A 21098-nucleotide genomic window follows, 5' to 3' on the forward strand; every position below is an offset into this window, starting at 1 on the left:
CTAATCTTCCTTGCTGTATTATACTGTATTGTTTTAATTAGTGTTTTTATAGTTGTTCTGATTTTGTGTGGAGTGCCCTACCAGGGTGGATGGAGCAGCCAAGTAATTTTCGTTGTCCCCGAGAGGGTGCAATGACAATAAAGATATTATTATTATTATTATTATTATTATTATTATTATTATTATTATTATTATTATGTTGGACTAAATCAGCATCTCTGAAATCCAAAACATCTGACGTCCAAGACACAGGGAGACTTTGCTGCCAATTTAAATTCACCTGGACAATTACATTCTTACCTATTAAGATACAGTGAATAGTTTTTAAAGCAGGAAAAGCCCAATTCTAGAACAAGACAAAGAGCCTGGGAATTTGCACACAAATATAGTTGCCAGATGTGAAGAGATGCATGTTTTGAGATCAAGGAGCTCACAACTCAATCTATAATTCTCCACTCCAAAGATTGTTCCCCCCCACCCCACCCCCCAAGTTTGCCTTGCTTTGTTGTTAGATGCAAAGGCGGTAGCCAGGACAGGGTGGGGAGTTATAAGTGCTTGACCAAATTTAGAAGCCGGAGATTTACCCGGCACGCAGGCTGAGACAAGCTAAAAGAGGAGACGCAGAAGAAGATGGAGAATGTGTGGTTGAAGACAGATGGGCCAGCAATTCCGCATAGCTATCAATTTCCTCAGATCTTTAAACAAATTCCTTCAGTGACACTGCAGTGTAATTTATAGTCCGTCTGCAGGGAACAGTATATATCCCTTTTAAAAATATATAGCAAGCCAAAAGCTGAGGCACGTCTGCTGCTGCAACAACAGATAAAAAGGCTTTGGCAAACCTGATTTTTTAAAAAAGGAAACAGGGAACAAGGGGAAAAAAGAGAAGATCCTGTTTTGCTTTAACTGCTACTCTTTCTCTGTCCTCACCCCCTTCTCTTGTCCCCTTATTAAAAACATGTTGGGGTTTGCAGGAAAACATTCATATTCAAACCACAGGCTGGCTGCAATTAAATTGACCAGGCCTTGGAGAACTTGTGTGGCCACAGAGGCTTTCAAACCCTCCAATTCAACTTAGTTCCTCCCTCTTTGGTCACATATACACCAAACATTGGCTTCCCTCCAAAAAAACCACCCTGAAACTGAATCAGCAAGACAGAGGGGCTAGGATGGACTCACAGGTCTTTGGAACCAGTGAGATGCCCTGTTCTGGCTTGGGATGCACTTTGCCTCTTCAATGACTGCCTTTTCATTTCCCAAGCTCAATTCAAGGTGCTGACAGTTAAGCCCTAAATGACTTGCAAACACTGACCCCATATCATCCTGCCAGTGGGTGAAAGTCTGCAGAAGCTACCCTACATGTGGCCCCACCAGTAGGTGAAGCATGTGGTAGAGATGCTGGTACATGAAAGGGCCTTCTCTGAAATGACACCCTATCTCCAGAATGACTTCCCCCTTGGACGTCCAACTCCCAAAAGACTGCGATCTACTCACAAAATAAAAAACTGGCAGGTGATCTACCACTTTTTTGGGGGGGGGGGTGTTTCAGGGCAAAGTGGTTGAGCTTTTTTTTAGGGAGAAGGAAGGAGAAAGGTGGGAGAAAAGTCACTCACCAAAAGATTGCTAAGAAAAGAAAAGAAAAGAAACAGCCTCACAATTCCGTCTCCTGTTCTAGCGATCATGCGCAAATGGAGGACAGGGTGAGGCCAGAAGGAAAAGGAGCCTGAGATCGACCGAGATCGACCAAAACCTCCATGGGATCGACCAGTCAATCCCGATCAACCTGTTGCGACATCCCTGATCTACTGCATTGGTGTGTCTACAGCTGACACTGTTGACTTTTTATCAGTTGGCTACCTCTTCATCCAGGTCTTTGGGATGAGAACTATAATGCTGTTGCTTGTTGATGTGAGGATGTTTTCTGCTTTTATTGTTTTATCGTTGAATTCTGACCTTGGGACCGGCTGGATGAAAGATGGGTCAGAGATACCATAAATGAATAAAATGAGATATTAACATGTAAAGTGGTGTTGTTCTATTCCAGTATCTATATGGTTAAACCCCATATAATTAATAATAATAATAATAATTTATTTATACCCCGCCCTTCAAAAACTGGGCCCAGGGCGGCTAAATTATACTTGCAAATTATAGAATCATAGAATTGTAGAGGGGAACCCAAGCAATGCAGGAATCTCATACATGACAGATGGCCATCCAACCTCTGCTTAAAAACCTCCATTTGATTCCATTTATATTCCACATTTTTCTCCCAAGGAGCTCAAAGTGGCATACATGGTTCTCCCACTCCTCATTTAATCCTCACAACAACCCTGTGAGGTAGCTTAGGCTGAGAGGCAGGGACTGGCCCAAGGCCATCCAGTGAGCTTCACAGCCAAGTGGGGACTTGAACCCTGGTCTCCCAGGTCCTAGTCCGACACTCTAACCACTACACTACACTGGCTCCTTAAAATGCCAGCTAGTTCAGCTTCATGCCGGATGTGCTTGTAAAGACTGCAGTGGCTCTCACCGTCAACACAGTTTCACAGAGCGAATTTAAAAGAGCCAAAATGCAGGTTGGACACCAAGGATGTTAGCTAGATAACGTGGCACAGCTAGAACATTTGCTTACAAACCAGGGACACATGAGAAAGTTGGTGGTCCACAGCTGCTTAAGCATTTTGACTCCTTCACTATTTTGCTTTGCTGTTTATTCTGTCCTGTTTTGAAAACATAAGCTTGGTAGGTCTGGTGGTGGCCTGACAAGACAACCTGATACAGCCAGCAGAAGAGCACAGAGAAGCCAGCATGAAAAAGAAAACAACAAAAGGCCTCAGACTAAGCATTTTGCAATCTGGCAGGGCTCTTGGGCTTTACAAAGAGAAATCTCAGAGCAAATGGTTTTCCAGATTGCCTTATAAAATACCTGGTGGTGGTAGTAAGAGGAGAAATGGTTTTTGTGTGGTTTATTCCCTCCAGAAACCCAGTTTTTTGTCTCTCTAAAAATCCTCAGCAGGCAGGCAGGTTTCCCAAGAGTGCTTTTAGCAGCTGGAGGCAGAGCTAAAACTAAAAACGTTTGCCCAAAGCCAATTTAAATTCCATTGTCACCAATAAAACAATATGACAATCAATTTGCGGTGTAGGGGGGGGTATTATAGCACTGGCTTTGAAATGGTGAGACCCAGGGTCAGATTCCCAGGTAGCCCTGTGAGGAGAAAATGAATGGGACACATCCAAAGTTGCCCTTATGTAAATAGAAGGACATTGCGAGATACAGTTTCCCTCAAAAGGAAAAGCAGGATGCATGTGAATAATAATAAAAAACACCGTGTTTCAGCAAAGATAGGATATACCACCAGCCAAACATTGCACAACCCACCTTTCCTTCTCTGGTCCCATGTAAATGAATAGAGCTGTGGAATAAGAATGCTTCTTCACAATTGCCTCTCATTCCTGTATTGCAGGAAGGGTTGGACTAGACGGCCCTTGGGGCCCCCTCCAACTCTACAATTCTATGGAGAAGTGGGGAGAGAAACCTCCATGCAAGTGTGAAGATTCTCATAGAATGTAGGGGTTATTGTGGCTTTTATACCCACCAAATTCCACTGCTCACTAGAACCTTTGCAATAATGGATTGAACCCACTAAGCTATGCTAATAGTAGACGCACTGGAATTAATGCCTCTATGGTAGTCACACCCATTAATTTCAATGGGACCACAGTACTTTGAGCAGAACTAACAGTGTCTGTGCTCCAGCATAACCAGGGGGAATGAACAATAGATGGACCAAGGAAGTCCCACATCTTTTACATACCTGGCACATTTTATCCGCTGAGGGAGACGACCTGGATCGGATGTGGATGGCAACTGCCTGGTTTTCTGATCTCTCCAGCAAGTCCTCTGCAGAGGCCGACTTCCCGGGCTTCTTGGTGGGTGCCGACCTCTTCTCCAGAACTTGGTCATTAGCATGGCATGGCTTGGTGCACACGTCAAGATCTGTCTGGGTGCTTTTGGTGAGCTCTGGGTCAGCTCTGCAATCCTGACGCTGGTCTGCTTTCAGCCAACTGGGAAAGGAGCTGCTCCTGCTGCCGTGATTTGGGCTGGTCACCTTCCTGCCCTCAGGTCCGCTGGGATCGAAGCAGCCCGTGAGCCCAGGAGGAAGAGTGGCAAAGCCCCGCCCCGCTCTAGAGACTGGCTCCAGGGACTCCCGGCGATGGCAAAGACTCTGGTCCTGGAGAGAATTCATGCTGGATGAGGTTGAAAGAGACTGCCCCTCTTGGGCACCTGTTTGCGTGCAAGAGGACTGAGAGCCCTCCTGCAGGAAGCTGGAGTCTTGGGATGCAGACGAAGGCCGCTTCCCAGTTTTGCGTTCAATGTAATCTGCCAGCGCGTTCTGCTGCAGCTGCTTCAGCTCCGGCTTGGAAAGATTGATGGTGGAGCATGCCTTGTTCTCCCTCTCAAATATCTTGCGGCGGTCAGCCACCGTACTCTCTGGGAAAACAAACTGGAGGGCTTTCTTCTGGTGGGAGAAGGGCGACAGCTCGCTGTCAGACACACCCACTTCGTTCATCTTCTCCGGCTCAGAGTAAGACTTCTTTTTCTGGTCGGGGTTCAGGCGCCTCCTGCCCCCAATGCGTGCCACGTGCAGAGGGGCAGGAAGGCTCTCCTTGTTGGGATAATCCAGCTTGGTCTCTGTCGGTGTGATGCTATGCCTCTCCTTTGGGGTATGGGGAGACGCTGCCATGCTCCTCATCCCAACATGTGCTGATGCCGGCCTTTGCACACTCCTTCTGGGCTCCTTCCCGCACTGAGGGCTGATGTTGAGGTCCTTGCGGCTGAAGGAGGTGGCCCTCAAAACCTTAGACTGGGCATCTTTGATGCTGTTCCTGTAAGCCCTGCTAAAGGGGAGGTCCAGCTGCGAGCCGTTCGAGTTCTGGGTGCTGCCCTTCCACAACAGCTCTCTCTCGCGCTCCTCCGACAACTGGAAAGCACTTCTGCTTTGGGGCAGCTGCCCAGCCGGTTTCGGTAGCTCGCTTTCAGAGGTCCCGGCCTGATGATAGATGCTGTGCCATCCTGGCATCGCCACGGCAGCACTTGCTGCCTCCATCTGCTGCTCTGCACCGTGCCAATTAGCCCTCTCTGGTCTGCCAGCCCCACTCTCGCTTGCGCGCTGCATATAGGCGGCCGGGTCTGAGCTCCTTGCGCTGGCCAGGCGGCTATGATCTCCAAGCAAGTGAAGATGCTCTTGAGAGTTCCGCCTCTTTCGGATGTCCTCAACATGGTTGAGGTTGGGCTTGCCTGAGCTGAAATTCTGGCTGAAGCTGTTAGGGCTGACACTCTGCAGCCACTGGCCGCCTTGTTCACGTTGCTCTATCTTACTGACCTTCTCCAGGACAGAGCACCGGGCCTTCCGAGAGTCCAGTTGCCCATACTGAGAGTTCTGGAGGTTGCTAGAACCCAGCTGGTGAATATTTAAGTCTGACATCTTAGGGGCCATCGGAGAAGAGGGCTCCTTGTACTTTGGCTCCACCCCATGGAAATGCTCTGTGCTGGGAATGGTGTCCTGGTACCCTTCTAAGCTGTGCCACTCGCCATCCTGCCAGTGCCCAGGGATCTGCCCCTTCTCCGCTTGGCTGCTGTAATTCACAAAATGCCACTTGGCACTGGAGTAGCCCTTGCACTGTGGTACCTCCTTCAGATCTGAGCTGTTCTGCAGCTTGCTGCTCTCCGGGATGTTTTGCAAGGAGGAAAAAGCGTGCTGCTTGGCCTTACTGGGGTTCCACTGGTTTTGAGCCGTGGGATCTCTCTGCAGGTTTGCGTTCTTATCTTCCTTCTGCTCCCCTGCCCCATACCCCTTTGAGTGGCAGGTGGCTTTGCTGTCAATCGCATCCCTCGGGTGAGGCAGGCGTGCCTGAGAGCTGTGGTTCGAGTGCTGTGCGTTTCTTGCACTTTCCTGGATCGAAGCTGTGGTCATATACGGTGGGGCCGGCTCATCCTGCCTGGGAGATGTGGGGTAGGCTTCGGGATGCATCCTGTACAAGACGAACTTTGCAGCCGCATCTTCCACCTCCTGCTTCTTCCCTGGCGTGTACTCAGGCTGGTAGAAGATGGCAGCCTTGTTTGGCGGGCTTTGGTTTCCGTTCTCGTCCAAGCCAGCATGCTGCCTGCAGGCTGCAACGTTTTCGTACGAGGATGGAGAAGACGCAGGGGCGTGTGCGTACCCACTCTCTTTGGCAAGCGCTGGGTAAAGCATCCCGCTGTTGCTTGCGGAAGGGTGAGGAACCTGGGCAAAGTGGGGCTCAGGAGAAGGGACAGGGTAAACACCAGTAGGAAGCAAAGGCTGCCCTGGCTGAGCTGCCTGCGAGTAAACCTGTTTGGGCTTCATGGTGGGACTGCTCTCTGGGCTCTTCTCCATCACAGTGTGGAGCTGTCCTTCTAGGAATGCAGGTTTCTGGAGATGCCCTGGAGGAGGGGTGCCCTGGCCTAGGTGAGGCCAAGCGCTTTTGGGGTGAGTCCTACAGGACTTCCTGTGTTCAAGGCTGGACCAGGAGCTGGGCCTCTCGTGGTGCCTGGTTGCTGCATAACTGTCACTACGGGTCGGTGGCATGGGGGGGCCCTTCATATAGTGGCTATCGCTGTCAGACGAGCTCCGAGTCGGGAGGCCTTTGTTGTAGCCATGCAACCTGCTGTAGCCGTATCCTTTAGCCTGGGACTCACAGCTTGGCGAAAGAGCAGAGGACTTCACCTCGTATTCCTCCGAAACGCCTCGCTGGGCGTTGTAGACAGTTTTAATGTACCTGATATCAGCCTGCCTCATTCCCCCTTCTTGAGGTCTGCCCCGGGAATGGACGTTCTCCATGGAATAGGACCTCTCCTTGCAGAACGTGGGCGCCAGGTATTCGGGAATGCTGGAGCTGGTTGAAAAAGAGCTGTAGGCGGAATCCCTCTTGCTGTGGAGATGGGCAAGCTGGTCAATACTATTGGTGGATTTGGCTGGTGAAAGGTGGCAGGGGTGATGGGTATACCCCGCAGGGGTATGGTCCAAACTCTCCATGCTTTCCCTAGAGCTGTACTGGTCAGGACTTCTTCTTAAATAGGCATGCTCATAGCCGGAGAGATCGCTTGTGGAAGAACTGGAGGAAGGAGCGAGAGAGAGAGAAGCGAAAACTTGTTAACATGAGAGCAAGAGAGAGTTGTACTGGCTTATAAAGGGACTCTGAGGGATATGTTTAGTTTTTAGAGGAAGAGACGAAAACCCATATTTGGGCCTTGTTCTGTTCTTAGTCTGCAGTCATCCTGGTTTGCTCGGAAGGACCGCTTGACATTGCAACACATGTCTCTTATTTATCACTAGAAAGGGAGGGGAAAAAATAGATGGGAGGCAGGTTGCAAGCAGGGGAGGCTTTGCAGGGAAGTCCAAGCATGTCTACTCCGCCCTCGCAATCCATCAAAAGCACCCTAAACAGAATACCCAGACATCCACGAGTAAGAGAGAGAGAGAGAAAGAGAAAGAGGGTGAAAGGAAGAACAAGAGAGTAAGAGAAGCTTGAGGACGGAGAGGAATTTGCCCCCTCCTCCATGTCTCTCTCTCTCTCTCTCTCTTTCTTTTTTTGCTTCTTTTCTTTTTATGGAGGTGAAGGCTATACGCTGGCAGTGTTCCTGGAATCTCCAACTGAACTGGAGACATTTTGTTTGCTGTGAGAAAACTAAACAGACATGACAGGGAAGGAGGCAATGAGGGATGGGGTGGAGATGGGACAGAGAGCAGCGGAACCACAACAGCTTCAATAAGTCCATGGCAAGAGCTTTTCATCACGGACCAAGCTGACGAAAAGTCAAAGGCTGCTCCAGAAAGGATATGACACAGCTATTTGTCAAGGAGGCTCAGTTGCAGGCATAAACCCTCCTGTTGTTGTTGCTGCTGCTGCTGCTATTTGGAGGGGAGGAAGCTGGTTAGGTTGATTCCTTGACATTATTTTCCCTCATAAAAGCTGATGAAGATGTGTAGGCCTTAAAACCAGCCTGGTTCACTGTCATTATTACTCAGCTACCCAGTGGCTCAAGGGACCCCAGGTCCATGCTGAGTCATTATTCCTCAACATCAGCAAAATGAGATAATACATTATTTAACTCAAAGGAAGGTGAATCCTTCACACTGACACCAGGAAGCTTAGGAACTACATTTCCCAGAACGCCTGAATGGAGCTAAGACCTCAAGCCTGAGGCCTATGATTGCCACCTCATCCTTTCGGTTAAGAAGTGGGGTGGCAGGGAGGACATGGGTAAACTGTGGGAGAGGAAGGGGAAATAAAAAAATGGTTCTCTTCTGAATGATGCCCACATTCAATCAGCAGTGGGCTTGGTTAATAGAGCTGGGCATTTGAAATTCATTCAAAAATGGCAACCCACAGCCCCAGCCTGGCTCTGGCACAGTCAATTTCCCCTCAGCCCCGTGACAGCATAAACTTGGCCTCCTCAAACCAAGTTGCTCTGGCCACTGAAAACCCTTCAATTTCCTTATAAGCCCATCTGTCGTGTCTCCTGCTGTGACAATGGCAGGGCCTTGGGGAACCAAGGTCTCGTTCACGAATTGCTGTTTGCTCCAATTCAGCAGTAAAGAGCGGGTTTGTGTGGGAAATGCGCCTGGGGGGAAAAAACAAAAGTGCTTGGACGTGAGAGTTTTAAAGTATGTGCTAAGAAAGAACAGTGCAAAGTGTGGATGACCCTTTAGTGTCCCAAGGCCCAACTGTTGCCTGGTTTGTGTTGTTCTCCTGCTCGGCATTATCTTTTCTCATGGTACCTCCTAGCCTAAGGATAGTATCCCCACCACATGGAAGCAAAAACATAAAGGCAAAAGGAAGGATGCTGCAAAGCGACTATCTAGGGACTGAGCTGTTTGCCAAGTGAAGAAGAAGTACAGTGGTACCTCGGGTTAAGAACTTATTCATTCTGGAGGTCCGTTCTTAACCTGAAACTGTTCCTAACCTGAGACACCACTTTAGCTAATGGGGCCTCCTGCTGCCCCCAGAGCACGATTTCTATTCTCATCCCGAAGCAAAGTTCTTAACCCAAGGTACTATTTCTGAGTTAGCGGAGTCTGTAACTTGAAGCATATGTAACCTGAAGCGTATGTAACCCGAGGTACCACTGTACAGAGAATAAGAAAGAACCAGATCACAGAGAATAAGGAGGAGGAGGAATGGTTTCAACAGAACTGGCCATTTTTCTGGTTTCATTTCCTCAGCCGCTTGTGCCATTTCCTTTCCTTTTTAAACAAATGATCTCCAGATTTGACCACTCTGGCCCTCACCTATTACCAACAGACAGCGACAGAAGAAGGCTGGCAATCCGACCACTAGATGCCACTGGCGTTCTTCAGTGTTGAAACACCTGGAGCGATGGCTTCTATGCCAGCAGAGATGCGACAATAGAGACGGTAGAAATCTGGGGCTTGGAACTCTATGAGCTAGGCCATAGCAAAGAATAATTTTAAAAAAGGCAGCTCCCTGGGAAGGAATGAATGCCGTTGCCAGATGATTTGTGTTGGGTGTCAAGGAGAGAAAGAGAACACACATCTCTGTTGGAATGGTTTCTTTTTTCGTTTCTTTTTGTAATCCTAGAGTTTCTTCCTGCTTTCCCATCCCATGCTTCCTTTGATCTCAATAAATTACTATTGGTGCCAGTATTTAGGTTTCACAGAGGTCCTGAAATTCCAGCGGCTAAGTTGGGGAGGAGGAAAAGCCACTGTGCTGATGCTGAGATTCGGAATCTGCTACAAAGATGTTCAAGGAGATTGAAAGACTGGGGATTTGTCTATACATCGAAAAAGAAACATCACTAAGAACTTTCCGGTTGTGTTATGTTCCATCTTTCAGAACAGATACAGAAAAGTGGAAACACATTGTAGGGAACAGGCCGAAGCTCTATATGATCAGCTCCTTTAAAAAAAGATATTTGTGTTCCAAGAAAAGCTGAATTCTGAAACCTGTATGTATTCTGCAAACAGAACAAACTTGCAAGGGATAGAGCATGGGTAGGAAAACTAAGGCCCGGGGGCCGGATCCAGCACAATTGCCTTCTAAATCCGGCCTGCAGACGGTCCGGGAATCAGTGTGTTTTTACATGAGTAGAATGTGTCCTTTCATTTAAAATGCATCTGTGGGTTATTTGTGGGGCCTGCCTGGTGTTTTTACATGAGTAGAATGTGTGCTTTTATTTAAAAGGCTTCTCTGGGTTATTTGTGGGGCGCAGGAATTCGTTCATTCCCCCCCCCCTTTCAAAATATAGTCCAGCCCCCCACAAGGTCTGAGGGACAGTGGAGCGGCCCCCTGCTGAAAAAGTTTGCTGACCCCTGGGATAAAGCGAGCAGAACAGATGATGCAAAATAAGCAAATGCATGAAATCTGAATAATGTGTAAAGGCTATAGAATTCAGAATTTTGATTTATCTGCTCTTTTCTTTTTTTTACTGCAGAGCCTGTAGAATTCTACAATCAGCAGGGAAATCTGGGCAAAGTTCGCTGCTTGATAAATCCTCCACTCCACCACCGTGGTTGCATAGCTTTTGCAAAAATGGCTGAGGGTACCCGCTTCTTCAACCTGATACACCTTTGTTTCAGATCCATAAAGGTAACGCAGCACCTGGAAGAAAGCTCAGCAGCTTTTAAAAGACTGTGAGGTGAATGCACATTACTGCTGAGGATCATGCTTTCAGGGTGGAGCATAAATTGTTCTCTTCCTGGAATGGGAAGCACACAACGCACCAATCCTCGGATACAGGGTTGTTGTTGTTTTGGCCAAACTGCTGTGAGGCTTACCTGGAATGGTAGGCTTGATGCCAAGGAGTGCCAATCATGCCAGGAGATATTTGCATCATGCTGAGATCGGGCTGGTTCTCTATGAACTTGGCAGAATGCCAGGAGTGCGGTCGGCCCACAGGGTCGCTTCGTCTGGGAAAAGAACAAAAAGGGGTAAAATAATTAGAGACAGGAACTTGCTCAGATACCCTGACAGGTGGAGCAGGAGCAATATGATTATTATTTAGCATTTATTCTGTGCCAGCAGCGTGACCCTGTCAAGAATACAAACACGTCACGGTCTCTGCTCTCTAATGTTTATTACATTCTGCTCTGGTGCTATGCACCAGTGTGTTCCACTGAGACCATCCTGTTGAAAAACACACTAACCATTTCATTGGGCCTGGTGCAAGAGGATACCCTAAATGTCAAAAATGTCATTAGATTAATCCTGAGGCTTTGGTGGCAACCTTAAGAGGAATGTGGCTTGGAATCTACTAGAGAGCCTTGCTTCAACCAAGGGTACAGAATCTGTTTCAATCTGAGGGCCACATTCAATCCTGCACAACCTTCTGGGGGCCTGTGCAAGTGGTGGGCAGAGGAACAAGTGCAAATTTTGCCTTTGTGCAGTAGGCTAGTTTCTGCACATGCTCTCACACCCTTCTCTTCGCCCAGGGAAGCAAATCAGAGTTGATAGCTCATTGTTGTTGTTGTTTAGTCGTTTAGTCGTGTCTGACTCTTCGTGACCCCCTGGACCAGAGCACGCCAGGCACTTCTGTCTTCCACTGCCTCCCGCAGTTTGGTCAAACTCATGCTGGTAGCTTCAAGAACACCGTCCAACCATCTCGTCCTCCATCGTCCCCTTCTCCTTGTGCCCCCCATCTTTCCCAACATCAGGGTCTTTTCCAGGGAGTCTTCTCTTCTCATGAGGTGGCCAAAGTCTTGGAGCCTCAACTTCAGGATCTGTCCTTCCAGTGAGCACTCAGGGCTGATTTCCTTAAGAATGGATAGGTTTGATCTTCTTACAGTCCATGGGACTCTCAAGAGTCTCCTCCAGCACCATAATTCAAGAGCATCAATTCTTCTTCAAGAGCATCAAGCCTTCTTTATGGTCCATCTCTCACTTCCATACATTACTACTGGGAAAACCAGTAGCTTTAACTATACGGACCTTTGTTGGCAAGGCAATGTCTTTGCTTTTTAAGATGCTGTCTAGGTTTGTCATTGCTTTTCCCCCAAGAAGCAGGCGTCTTTTCATTTCGTGACTGCTGTCACCATCTGCAGTGATCATGGAGCCCAAGAAAGTAAAATCTCTCACGGCTTCCATTCCCCCCCCCCATTTGCTAGGATGTGATTACAGCCAGGTAAAAACACTCTCACAGAGGGTACAAAGAAGGGGCAGTAGGGAGTGTGCAGGTCTGTAAATCATGCAGTCCATAGTTGGTGTTTAACTCATTATTTGCAAAAAGACGATCTCCACATACTTGGCTGAGTCAGCCCTAATGCACACAGGAGCTCATTCCCTGTGGGTCTTACTCCATGAAATCAGTTGCCGAGACTAAAAGTCCCCACCTCCCCACAGCTGTCATGTTGCCTCCTCTCCATGGCATTTCCCAAGCAATTGGAGACTGTGCCTGTGTTCAACCAATCTCTCCTCTGCTCCTTTCATGCCTCTCCTGGTTCGGAGAAATGGAAGGGGAGCTTGTCTCAGCAGGAGAGGGAGACACCAATGGCTCGTCTCTGCCTCTTGACCTCCCTCCTCCCACTTGCCAGCTTCAGCTTCTTGACTTCCCCCTGCCACCGACTTCCTCAGCTCACTAAGCCCTGTTTCCCCTTCAGCTTCTGACACTTCCTTCTCCCTCTGACCGCTTCTCATCATCATCCCACAACCACTCCCTGAGGTCTGAGCCTTATTCCCTTGCTGGTTCCCCAGCTGGTTCCTCCCACCATTTCTCTGCATTCAACCAGTCCATGACAGTGTGGCTGGTGTGTGTGTGCGTGTGTGTGTGTGTGCGCGCGCGTGTGGCCTGGGGAGGGTCCAAAGAGCCAGGCAGGCAGGATTGGAGCATCACATTTGGTCTCTGGACCTGAAGCTCCCCACCCCTGCTTCAGACTGATGTTGACAATGCACGTGACACCATCAACATTGTGTTAGGCTTAAGTTTCATTTAAAAACAGGGGAAGGGAAAGATCACGGGAGAGGGTGACCAGATATACAGGAGACACAATCCCTTTGTGGGTTGTTAGTTCCCTCCATGCAAGTAGAACCACAAAAGGGAGCAGGGATATCCTCACTAACCCTGCCCCACTGTTCCACCCTCCATGCACTGGAGAGTGAACAACTGCAACAGGGAAGCTGCTCTCCATGGGATTAAGAACCCTGTTGGTGTTAGGAGCTTCCATGAGTACAACTGTCTAATGAGTACAGACATGCCATGGAGGCAGAAGGGCAAGCTAGCATATCCTGCTCTCCCCGACGTGATTCTAACCACACAGGGGAATTGAATACCCAAACAACAGGGTTAAAGAATAAAGGAAAGCACGTTTATACTGAAGCACAATAAAGTACATGAAATAATAATAATTTGTACCCTGCCCATCAGACAAAACAGGGAAGATGCAAATAAGGCAGTAAAACTCTGAACTGGTTGCTATCATTACACTGCGAAATTTCATGGTCTCGATGGAAAACCAGCCTATTAACCTAATTCATGCGGAAAACTAGTCAGAGGTATATAGTTTCTGATAATGCTTCTTTCAACAACCTGCATTAGAATTCTGGCAAATGCGAAGAAGACTGGAAGAAGTTTAAGCAATATTTGAAAAAATATGTTGATATTTAAACCTTAAAATAGCTTTGGAAGTGGATATAGGCTGTAGGGTTAGAAGTAGAAGATAGGGTATTTTTAAAAAGTATTATTTGTAAGTGATAAAATGTGAAATTATTTTAAGTGTGATTTTTTTAAAAAAAACATGGTTAGAAATTATGATATATGTAAACTGCTAAAGATGAAGTAAAATGAAAATCAGATAGGTGGGACTTGGGGAAGCCCACTTAACAATGTTTAGAAAAATAAGGCTATGGCAAGAATTTGTTCGTATTGTTTTTCTTTTCTGTTTGCGTTTTTTATTTGTGTTATAAAATGAATTTTAAAAATGGGGGGGGGAGAATTTGGGCAAATGCATCTTTTCTCATCATGACATGGGGCAAGCTACGTATGCCCACAGTCTCTGCTGTGGTTAGTGGGACAGGAGCCCTTGCCTGCCCATAGCTGTCAACTTACAGATTTGAAAATAAGGGACCAGCAGCCTCGAAAATAAGGGATCAGCAGCCAAAATAAGGGATTTTCCAAGCACAGGTAGGTTCAACTTCTGAGCCCCTCTGAGCCAAAGGCAGAAAGCCAAGCCAGCAGCCAAACGAAGCCTCAAGCGGTGGTTCCCACAGTGCAGCAACCCAGCAAAGGGGATGCAGCAAGGAAAACCACCGTCACCTCTCCGCTGGGAAGTGCTGGGCAAAGGCGAGTCCCCAGGCAATGAGGCCGATTTGATTGGCACCAGGCATGCAAGCTCCACCCCCCAGTCGTTCTTAGACTCCTTATTGGGTGAGCAACGCAGCCTAGCAACACAGTTGGAGCCTCCCTCCTCCCTGGCTGGCAGGGAGGGAGGGAGAGGAGCTGCTTCCTTTGAAACCCGGGAAATTGAAGGGACATCATCAATAAGGGACAGCAGTGGGACACGGCGCTGGGATAAGGGAGTTTCCCGCCAAATAAGGGACGGTTGACAGCTATGTGCCTGTCTCTGCACCTGCTCACCAGGAGGAGGGGAAAGCTGCATATATATATATATGGTAAAAACTAAGCAAACTTGAAGTGGCTTTCATTTTTACAGGCTGGGCCTGAAAAAGTCACAGACTAGGAAGGGGAAGCATTTCCACTGCCTCTACTGGTGGCTTCTAACCCTGCTCAGTTTCTTAACAACTCACTGTTGCAGGGTGATTCCTAAACAGTGTGGGTTGTGAGAGAATTACATTCAAACAATAAGCATAAAAGAGGGTGCCTGTTGCACCTCTGAGTGATTTACTGATCTGGGTCATTATTTGACAGGCCAGCCTTTACTGGGTGTGGGTAATTTCTCTGCACGAAGGATCATGCATTTACTCCCAAAGAACAAATACCACAGTCGTCTGCTTTCGGAGGCAACAGACACAGTTCACTGACTCATGCAGAAACTCCGTGACTGTTTCATTTTTCTGAAGGTAGGTAGCTCTTACTCTTAAGATACTCCCAAGTGCCACCTGTTTCAGTTATAAGAATGAGAAGGATGCACCAACAGCTTTTATCTGCTTAATTTTTCATCCAAACTATTGTTATCCACGTCCAGAAAGAATTGCAGAGATTGAGAGAGAGGATCTAAATACTTTGCATAGTAAACATGCTTTCTAGCTGGGAAACAGAGCCCAAGTCTTTGGGTTTCATGAGCCTTTTTGAATACCACCCAAAGAATGAGATTCTCTTACTCCTCACCACCCGCCTCTGTTGACAGAATCATATTAGTAAAGGGTGAAGGTTCCTAAGAGGAGCTGCACAAATTAAATATCATATATAGGTGCCTTTCAGACAGAGGCCCCTTGTAGCCTCCTTTGCCAAGAAAACAAGGAAACTGAATGCCGTAGGCTGGGAGGCAGACAGAATGGGATTTAACTCAGCAATTCACAGCCTGATCTTCAGAGACCCTCAAGATGTCTCCACGCAGCACACAGAGAGGCCAGAGGGATTTAAAGATTTCTTTGTAGTTCTGGTCGAATCAAAACCTAGGACATTCTCATTTCTTGCTTGAGAAAGCACATTGTCTGACAGAAATAAAACACCCTCCCCCCTCGAAGCAGCCAGCAACTGGCTTCTGAGAGATGCCTTGCCAGGGTTTGGTTTTATTTTATTTTTTAAAGCCTGCAATATTTTTAAAGCACTTCAGCCAAACAGCCCCAGAACAAAGTAATCCAGTAAATAATTAAGCTGTGGACCTGAACCAAGAGACAAGTATAAATAGCTGCGGGGCAAAGCTTTGCATTGTGTCTATAGCCTACCTCTGTTCGGAAAATGTGGATTAAGTGTCATGCGATGAGTGCTGCAATTTCCAAACAGGCCAGAACTTCCTCCTGTTGCAAAGGTTTGAACTGTGTTTGCCTGAACAGGTGTGGCGTTGTTTGGTCTTTGGTGGATTAGGCAGGAGGAAAACGTAGGCAGTTCTACCTGGTAGTCAACAGAAACCTCTCATTGACTTCAAAATGACAGATCTGCATGTAACTAGTCCTCAGCTATTGCCCTTCAACTGCATAAGCAGAATTGGAGTGAAGGGTAAATGGGAGAAAGAGGAAAGTAAAATGATGCTCTCAGAATTACAGGTCCTTATGTCTGGGGTGTATCAGTTAGCAAACCAAAGTTTGATCCTGTTTGGTTGTAAGGATTAGAACCAACCAGAGTCTCCCCACCTGTATGCAACAGGAAACTGTGATTTAGTCCAATGTGGAACTGGAAACATTCATGGTCCTCCTCGCCACCACAAATGAGGAAAGGGGAAGGGAAGCTCACAAGATCGAGGCTCGCTTTGGCTCTTCTGCAGAAATCTAACCATGGTTTAGAACAGAGCATAATCTGAACTGATAATCTAGATCTAAGGTGGGGAACCTGTAGCTCTTCATATACCGTATTTTTCGCCCTATAGGACGCACTTTTCCCCCTCCAAAAATGAAGGGGAAATCTGGGTGCGTCCTATGGGGCAAATGCAGGCTTTCGCTGAAGCTTGGAGAGTGAGAGGGGTCAGTGCGCACCGACCCCTCTCGCTCTCCAGGCTTCAGGAAGACATCCGCAGCCTAGGCAGCCCTGCGGGAGTTCCCGCAGGGATGTCTAGGCTGCGGATAGCAGCCTGCCTCCCGGAGCGTCGTGCGCTCTGCTTTCAGGGCGCCTAGCGTTTCGGATAGCAGCCTGCCACCTGGTGGGCGGGACACCCTGAAGCAGAGCACCCCTCGCGCCAGGCATACATCCACAGCGTGGGGAGCCCTGCAGGAGATCCCCGCAGGGCTCCCCGCGCTGCGGATAGCAGCCTGCCGCCCGGCGGACAGGGCGCCCTGAAGCAGAGCGCCCCTCGCGCCGGGCAGACATCGGCCAGCCCCACAAGCTCGGGGGACAGCAGGGAGGTGCAGCGCCGCCATCCCGCTGTTCCTCGACCTGGTTCGGTTTCCCTGACCTGCTTTGGGGGGGGAGGGAAAAAAATTCCTTTATTTCCCCCCCAAAAAAACTAGGTGCGTCCTATGGGACAGTTCAAATCAAATTAGTGGCAACCATTGGGCTAGAGTTCTGTGAGGATTGCCAAAGGAGGGGGTCAGACTGTGCCTTGGCCAAAGGCCTGGTGGAACAGCTCTGTTTTGCAGGCCCTGTGGAAAGGTGTCAAGTCCCGCAGGGCCCTAGTCTCTTGTGACAGAGCGTACCACCAGATTGGAGCCACAGCCAAAAAAGCCCTGGCTCTGGTTGAGGCCAGCCTAACCTCCCTGTGGCCTGGGACCTTCAGGATGTTTTTGTTTGAAGACCGTAAGGTCCTCCATGGGACATACCAGGAGAGGCAGTCCCGTAGGTACGAGGGTCCTAGGCCATTGAGGTGTTGTTGAGGCTGCCGCTCCATCATCCCTGTCCGTTGGCCATGCTGGTTGGGTTGGGGCTGAACAGGACTGGAAAGTTAACAACACCTGGTGGCCTGCAGTTTCTTCACCCTTGATCTAGCTATCAGCTCTATAGAATTGCCAGATTTTATATTTTCAAAAATGGGCAAATGGCTGTTGTGTGTTTCTTCATCTCAGCCTTCCTGGATGTAACCTAAAACCTGTCCAGCACTTAGGAGAGACTAATCTATTAAGTCTGCTAGTGCCTTCCACATCCCGGCTGCATACACATACAGTGGTGCCCCGCAAGACGAAAAACCCGCTAGACAAAAGGGTTTTCCATTTTGGAGGTGCTTTGCAAGTCGAATTTCCCTATGGGCTTGCTTCGCAAGACAAAAATGTCTTCCGAGTTTTTCCGACTCCCCCCCTTTTTTCTAAGCCGCTAAGCCGCTTATCAGCTAAGCCGCTAAAAGCCGCTAAGCGCGCTAATCCGCTAATGGGCTTGCTTCGCAAAACGAAAAAACCGCTAGACGAAGAGACTCGCGGAACGGATTCTTTTCGTCTTGCGAGGCACCACTGTACATTTAAAGCACATGACTTCACCATAAAGGAATCGTGGAAACTGTAGTTTACCCCTCACAGTTCCAATTCCCAGCACCCTTAACAAACTACATTTCCCTGAATTCGGGGAGCGGGGGGAAGCCATGTGCTTCAAATTTATATTGTAAACTGCCCTCTGTCCCTCATAGAAGGGTGGTGTGGAAATTTAAATGACAATAATAATAATTAATAATAATATATGTAAGGTGTGCATACAGTCTCCATCTTATGACCGAAACCAGTGTGGACTTCATTTCCTTAGTATCATGGCAGCTTTATTTGTTCTGCCTCTACAGTACTATGCACCACTTTGCCCGGTACTCAACCAAGTGTAGAGCTTTAGAGAACTTGAAAGCTTGCTGTGGCTATTTGGGGGCATTTTGAACAGCCTAATAATGGTATTGCCCTAGTATGGATTTTGGAGCCTGAACTGTGTTTCAGTGCCGTGGCAAAACTGTGGTGAAACTGAATCAAATGCTGGTGCATAAAGTGAGCAACTGAGTCACGGAACAGAAGTAATCAGAGCACAAGTCTGTCGCAGGGCATCTGTGATGCAGACAGATTAAGCAGGACCAACTAATCTGCCACAATGACTCTTTTCCTTCTTTTCATGTTAAGAAAACCAGCAGCAATATAAACAACTATGCCTTGAAATTTCATTCTTTTCTGGTGCACAAAGTGGTTAACGCAAATTAACAGAAGTGGAAGGAAAGCTAAACCGAAGACAACCTATGTTTATTAAGTAGATTCTATGCTGTAACAGAATGTACCTTCCTGTACAGCCACATCAACAATAGCAAACACAGACTCTGGGCCAAGTTAATCAACACACTCCAGCTGAGATATTTTGCTTCAGCCACATCAGTTAGATATAGACACACACTCTCTCACTCTCTCTCTCTCTCTCTCTCTCTCTGTGTGTGTGTGTGTGTGTGTGTGTGTGTTTGTGTGTGTGTGTACACAGTTTTTCTCTTTCTCTTTCTCTCTTGCTCTCCAAAGAAATATTTAGGAGTCAGATACCCATGCTGATCTACAGAAAATCACCCTAAGGTATACACCCTGATCTATCTTTTGCCCACCGCAGCTTTAATTTATAAAATGGCTAGTATTGCTTCTGAACAACTTGACCCAAGGAAGCTGCATGCAAGGCAACACTTCTGGTCTGGCAGCTGTCCTTCTCAGCATGAACTGGGAAGACACCTCAGAGGCCTCTGTTAATACTACATCCCCGGATTAAGGTCTTGGGACCTGGGGTGAAGACTTCAAGGTCAAAGGCGGAAGGTGTGTATGTACCCAAGACCATTTTTCACATTTAAGATACTGCTGTTTCCCACACTGGTTTGCTTGACCGCTTGCTTTTGAAGATGTGTGCTAAATGCAGAGCAGAAAGCAGATTCGCCATATTTAAACCCAGTGGGTATTATCTAGCCAAGGCAGCAATGGCATTCCATTTGCAAAAGCAGCAAATGGAAAAGTAAAAAAGCAACCCCATTTAAGCATCTTGTGTGAAAGTGACCTTACATCCTAATCTGTAGCTGTGTTCACTCAGAACTGCGGCAAGTATAGGGAAGTAAGTCCTTCTGAGATCAGCAGGCTTCCTCCTGAGTAAATGAATTTATGGAGCACCCAGGTTTCTCTGTTCTGGATTGCAAATGTTGGCAGATATGAAGTTGCCTTGTGACATTCATCAACACTTTTGACAGCAAAACTCTGGCCAAAGCAATATCAAATGAGCTTGGTAGTTGGCCCTAGGAGGTTTCCTCCTGTTCCTTGTTGCTTATCTTGTTTTTTCTTGGATTAGCATACTCAATAGCAAAGCTTCCTAGAAACTCCCGTTCTTGCATCACTTTGAGACACAAAACCTCAGTTTCCCTAACCCATCTGAGAGGTCTGGAGGTAGGCATTTGATGCATGGAAAAATACACACACACACACACACACACACACACACACACACACAAACCCTGCAAGGAATTAGCTCAGGGATAGGCAACCTAAGGCAACCAACCGCCTTCTCAATCCGGCCCTGCAGCCTTCAGGGGAGTAGAACCTTCAGACTGACTTTCTTTGTGGGACCATAAAACCCAGGTGGTTGCTCCAGGGCATTGCTGAGTCTTCTTAACTGCAGGATTGCTGGCCAAGGTTCTGAGATTTAGCCAGCCAGTGACCTCTGGATCAGCACCTCCAGTTCTGTCCAGGGTCCTGATCTGTGATGGATAAGGAGAGTAAGATGATTCGCATGACACGGTAAAACAAGCTACGGTTTAGGAAGTCCATGCAATATGAAGGTTATTAGAGAGGAGTTTGCAGCTGCTCCCTGCTCCTTTTTACTGCCACACCAAGGTTTGGTTTAGCATGTTGTCCAAAGCAAAGCTCATAGTTGAGCTTTGCTAACCAAGAGTGTTAATCAAGGTTATAGCTTGTAGTTGGCTTAACTGTGAGTCCCAGTTCAGACAAGATCCTAAGCCAAACTTTGACTTAGCACAGCAGTAAAAATGGCCAGGGAGGAGGTAAGTGGCTGTGAGCTTCTCTCTGCGTGCCTACATACCTGTGTGGGGCAAACCAGATCACTGTGTTGCAGCAGACACCTAAATAGGTGTTCTTTCCTCTTGCACATAAAAACAGGAAATGCAGTCCTATCTGCAGCTGTTATAAGTTATATGAAAAAACCATTAACACCCTTTGAAAGCATTCTGCTCAATTAGCAAAGGGCACCTTCTTAGGCAATCAAAGGACTTTTAGTTGACACATCTAACCAATTAACTGACAGAATGCTGCAGCCCTAGAGGCTCCTGCAAAACAGCCTACATAAACACCAGGCATTTCCCTTTCAAAAGATCTATTGGTACCAGCACACTCTCTTTGCTCAAAGTAAGATTTCAATAGTTCATTCTCCAGAGCCATCATAAATGCCCTGCTGTGTTGATATTGTGACTCTGCTGCTATTTTAGTTAGTTTAGCATTTTATTAAACATGTCCTTTGCTCCTTGAGAGGAAAGACGGTACTGTATATAAATAAAATAGGAATAAGCTGTTCAACTCAATGTAAA

General features: G+C 47.5%; 1 protein-coding gene across 5 annotated transcripts in view; it reads right to left on the minus strand.

The window, feature by feature from the left end:
- Positions 1-21098, minus strand: part of SHROOM3 (shroom family member 3) — a 234543-nt gene that overhangs the window by 14689 nt on the left and 198756 nt on the right. For all 5 annotated transcript variants that reach the window (XM_081876598.1, XM_081876602.1, XM_081876600.1 and 2 more), the window contains 2 exons: positions 10818-10949; positions 3816-7134 (listed from right to left, as the gene is read on the minus strand). In XM_081876598.1, the coding sequence (XP_081732724.1) occupies positions 3816-7134; positions 10818-10949 (3451 nt within the window). The remainder of the gene's footprint in view (positions 1-3815; positions 7135-10817; positions 10950-21098) is intronic.

The sequence above is a fragment of the Podarcis erhardii genome (assembly GCF_964252035.2).
Source record: "Podarcis erhardii genome assembly, chromosome: 9".
In the NCBI taxonomy this organism is placed as follows: Eukaryota; Metazoa; Chordata; class Lepidosauria; order Squamata; family Lacertidae; genus Podarcis; species Podarcis erhardii.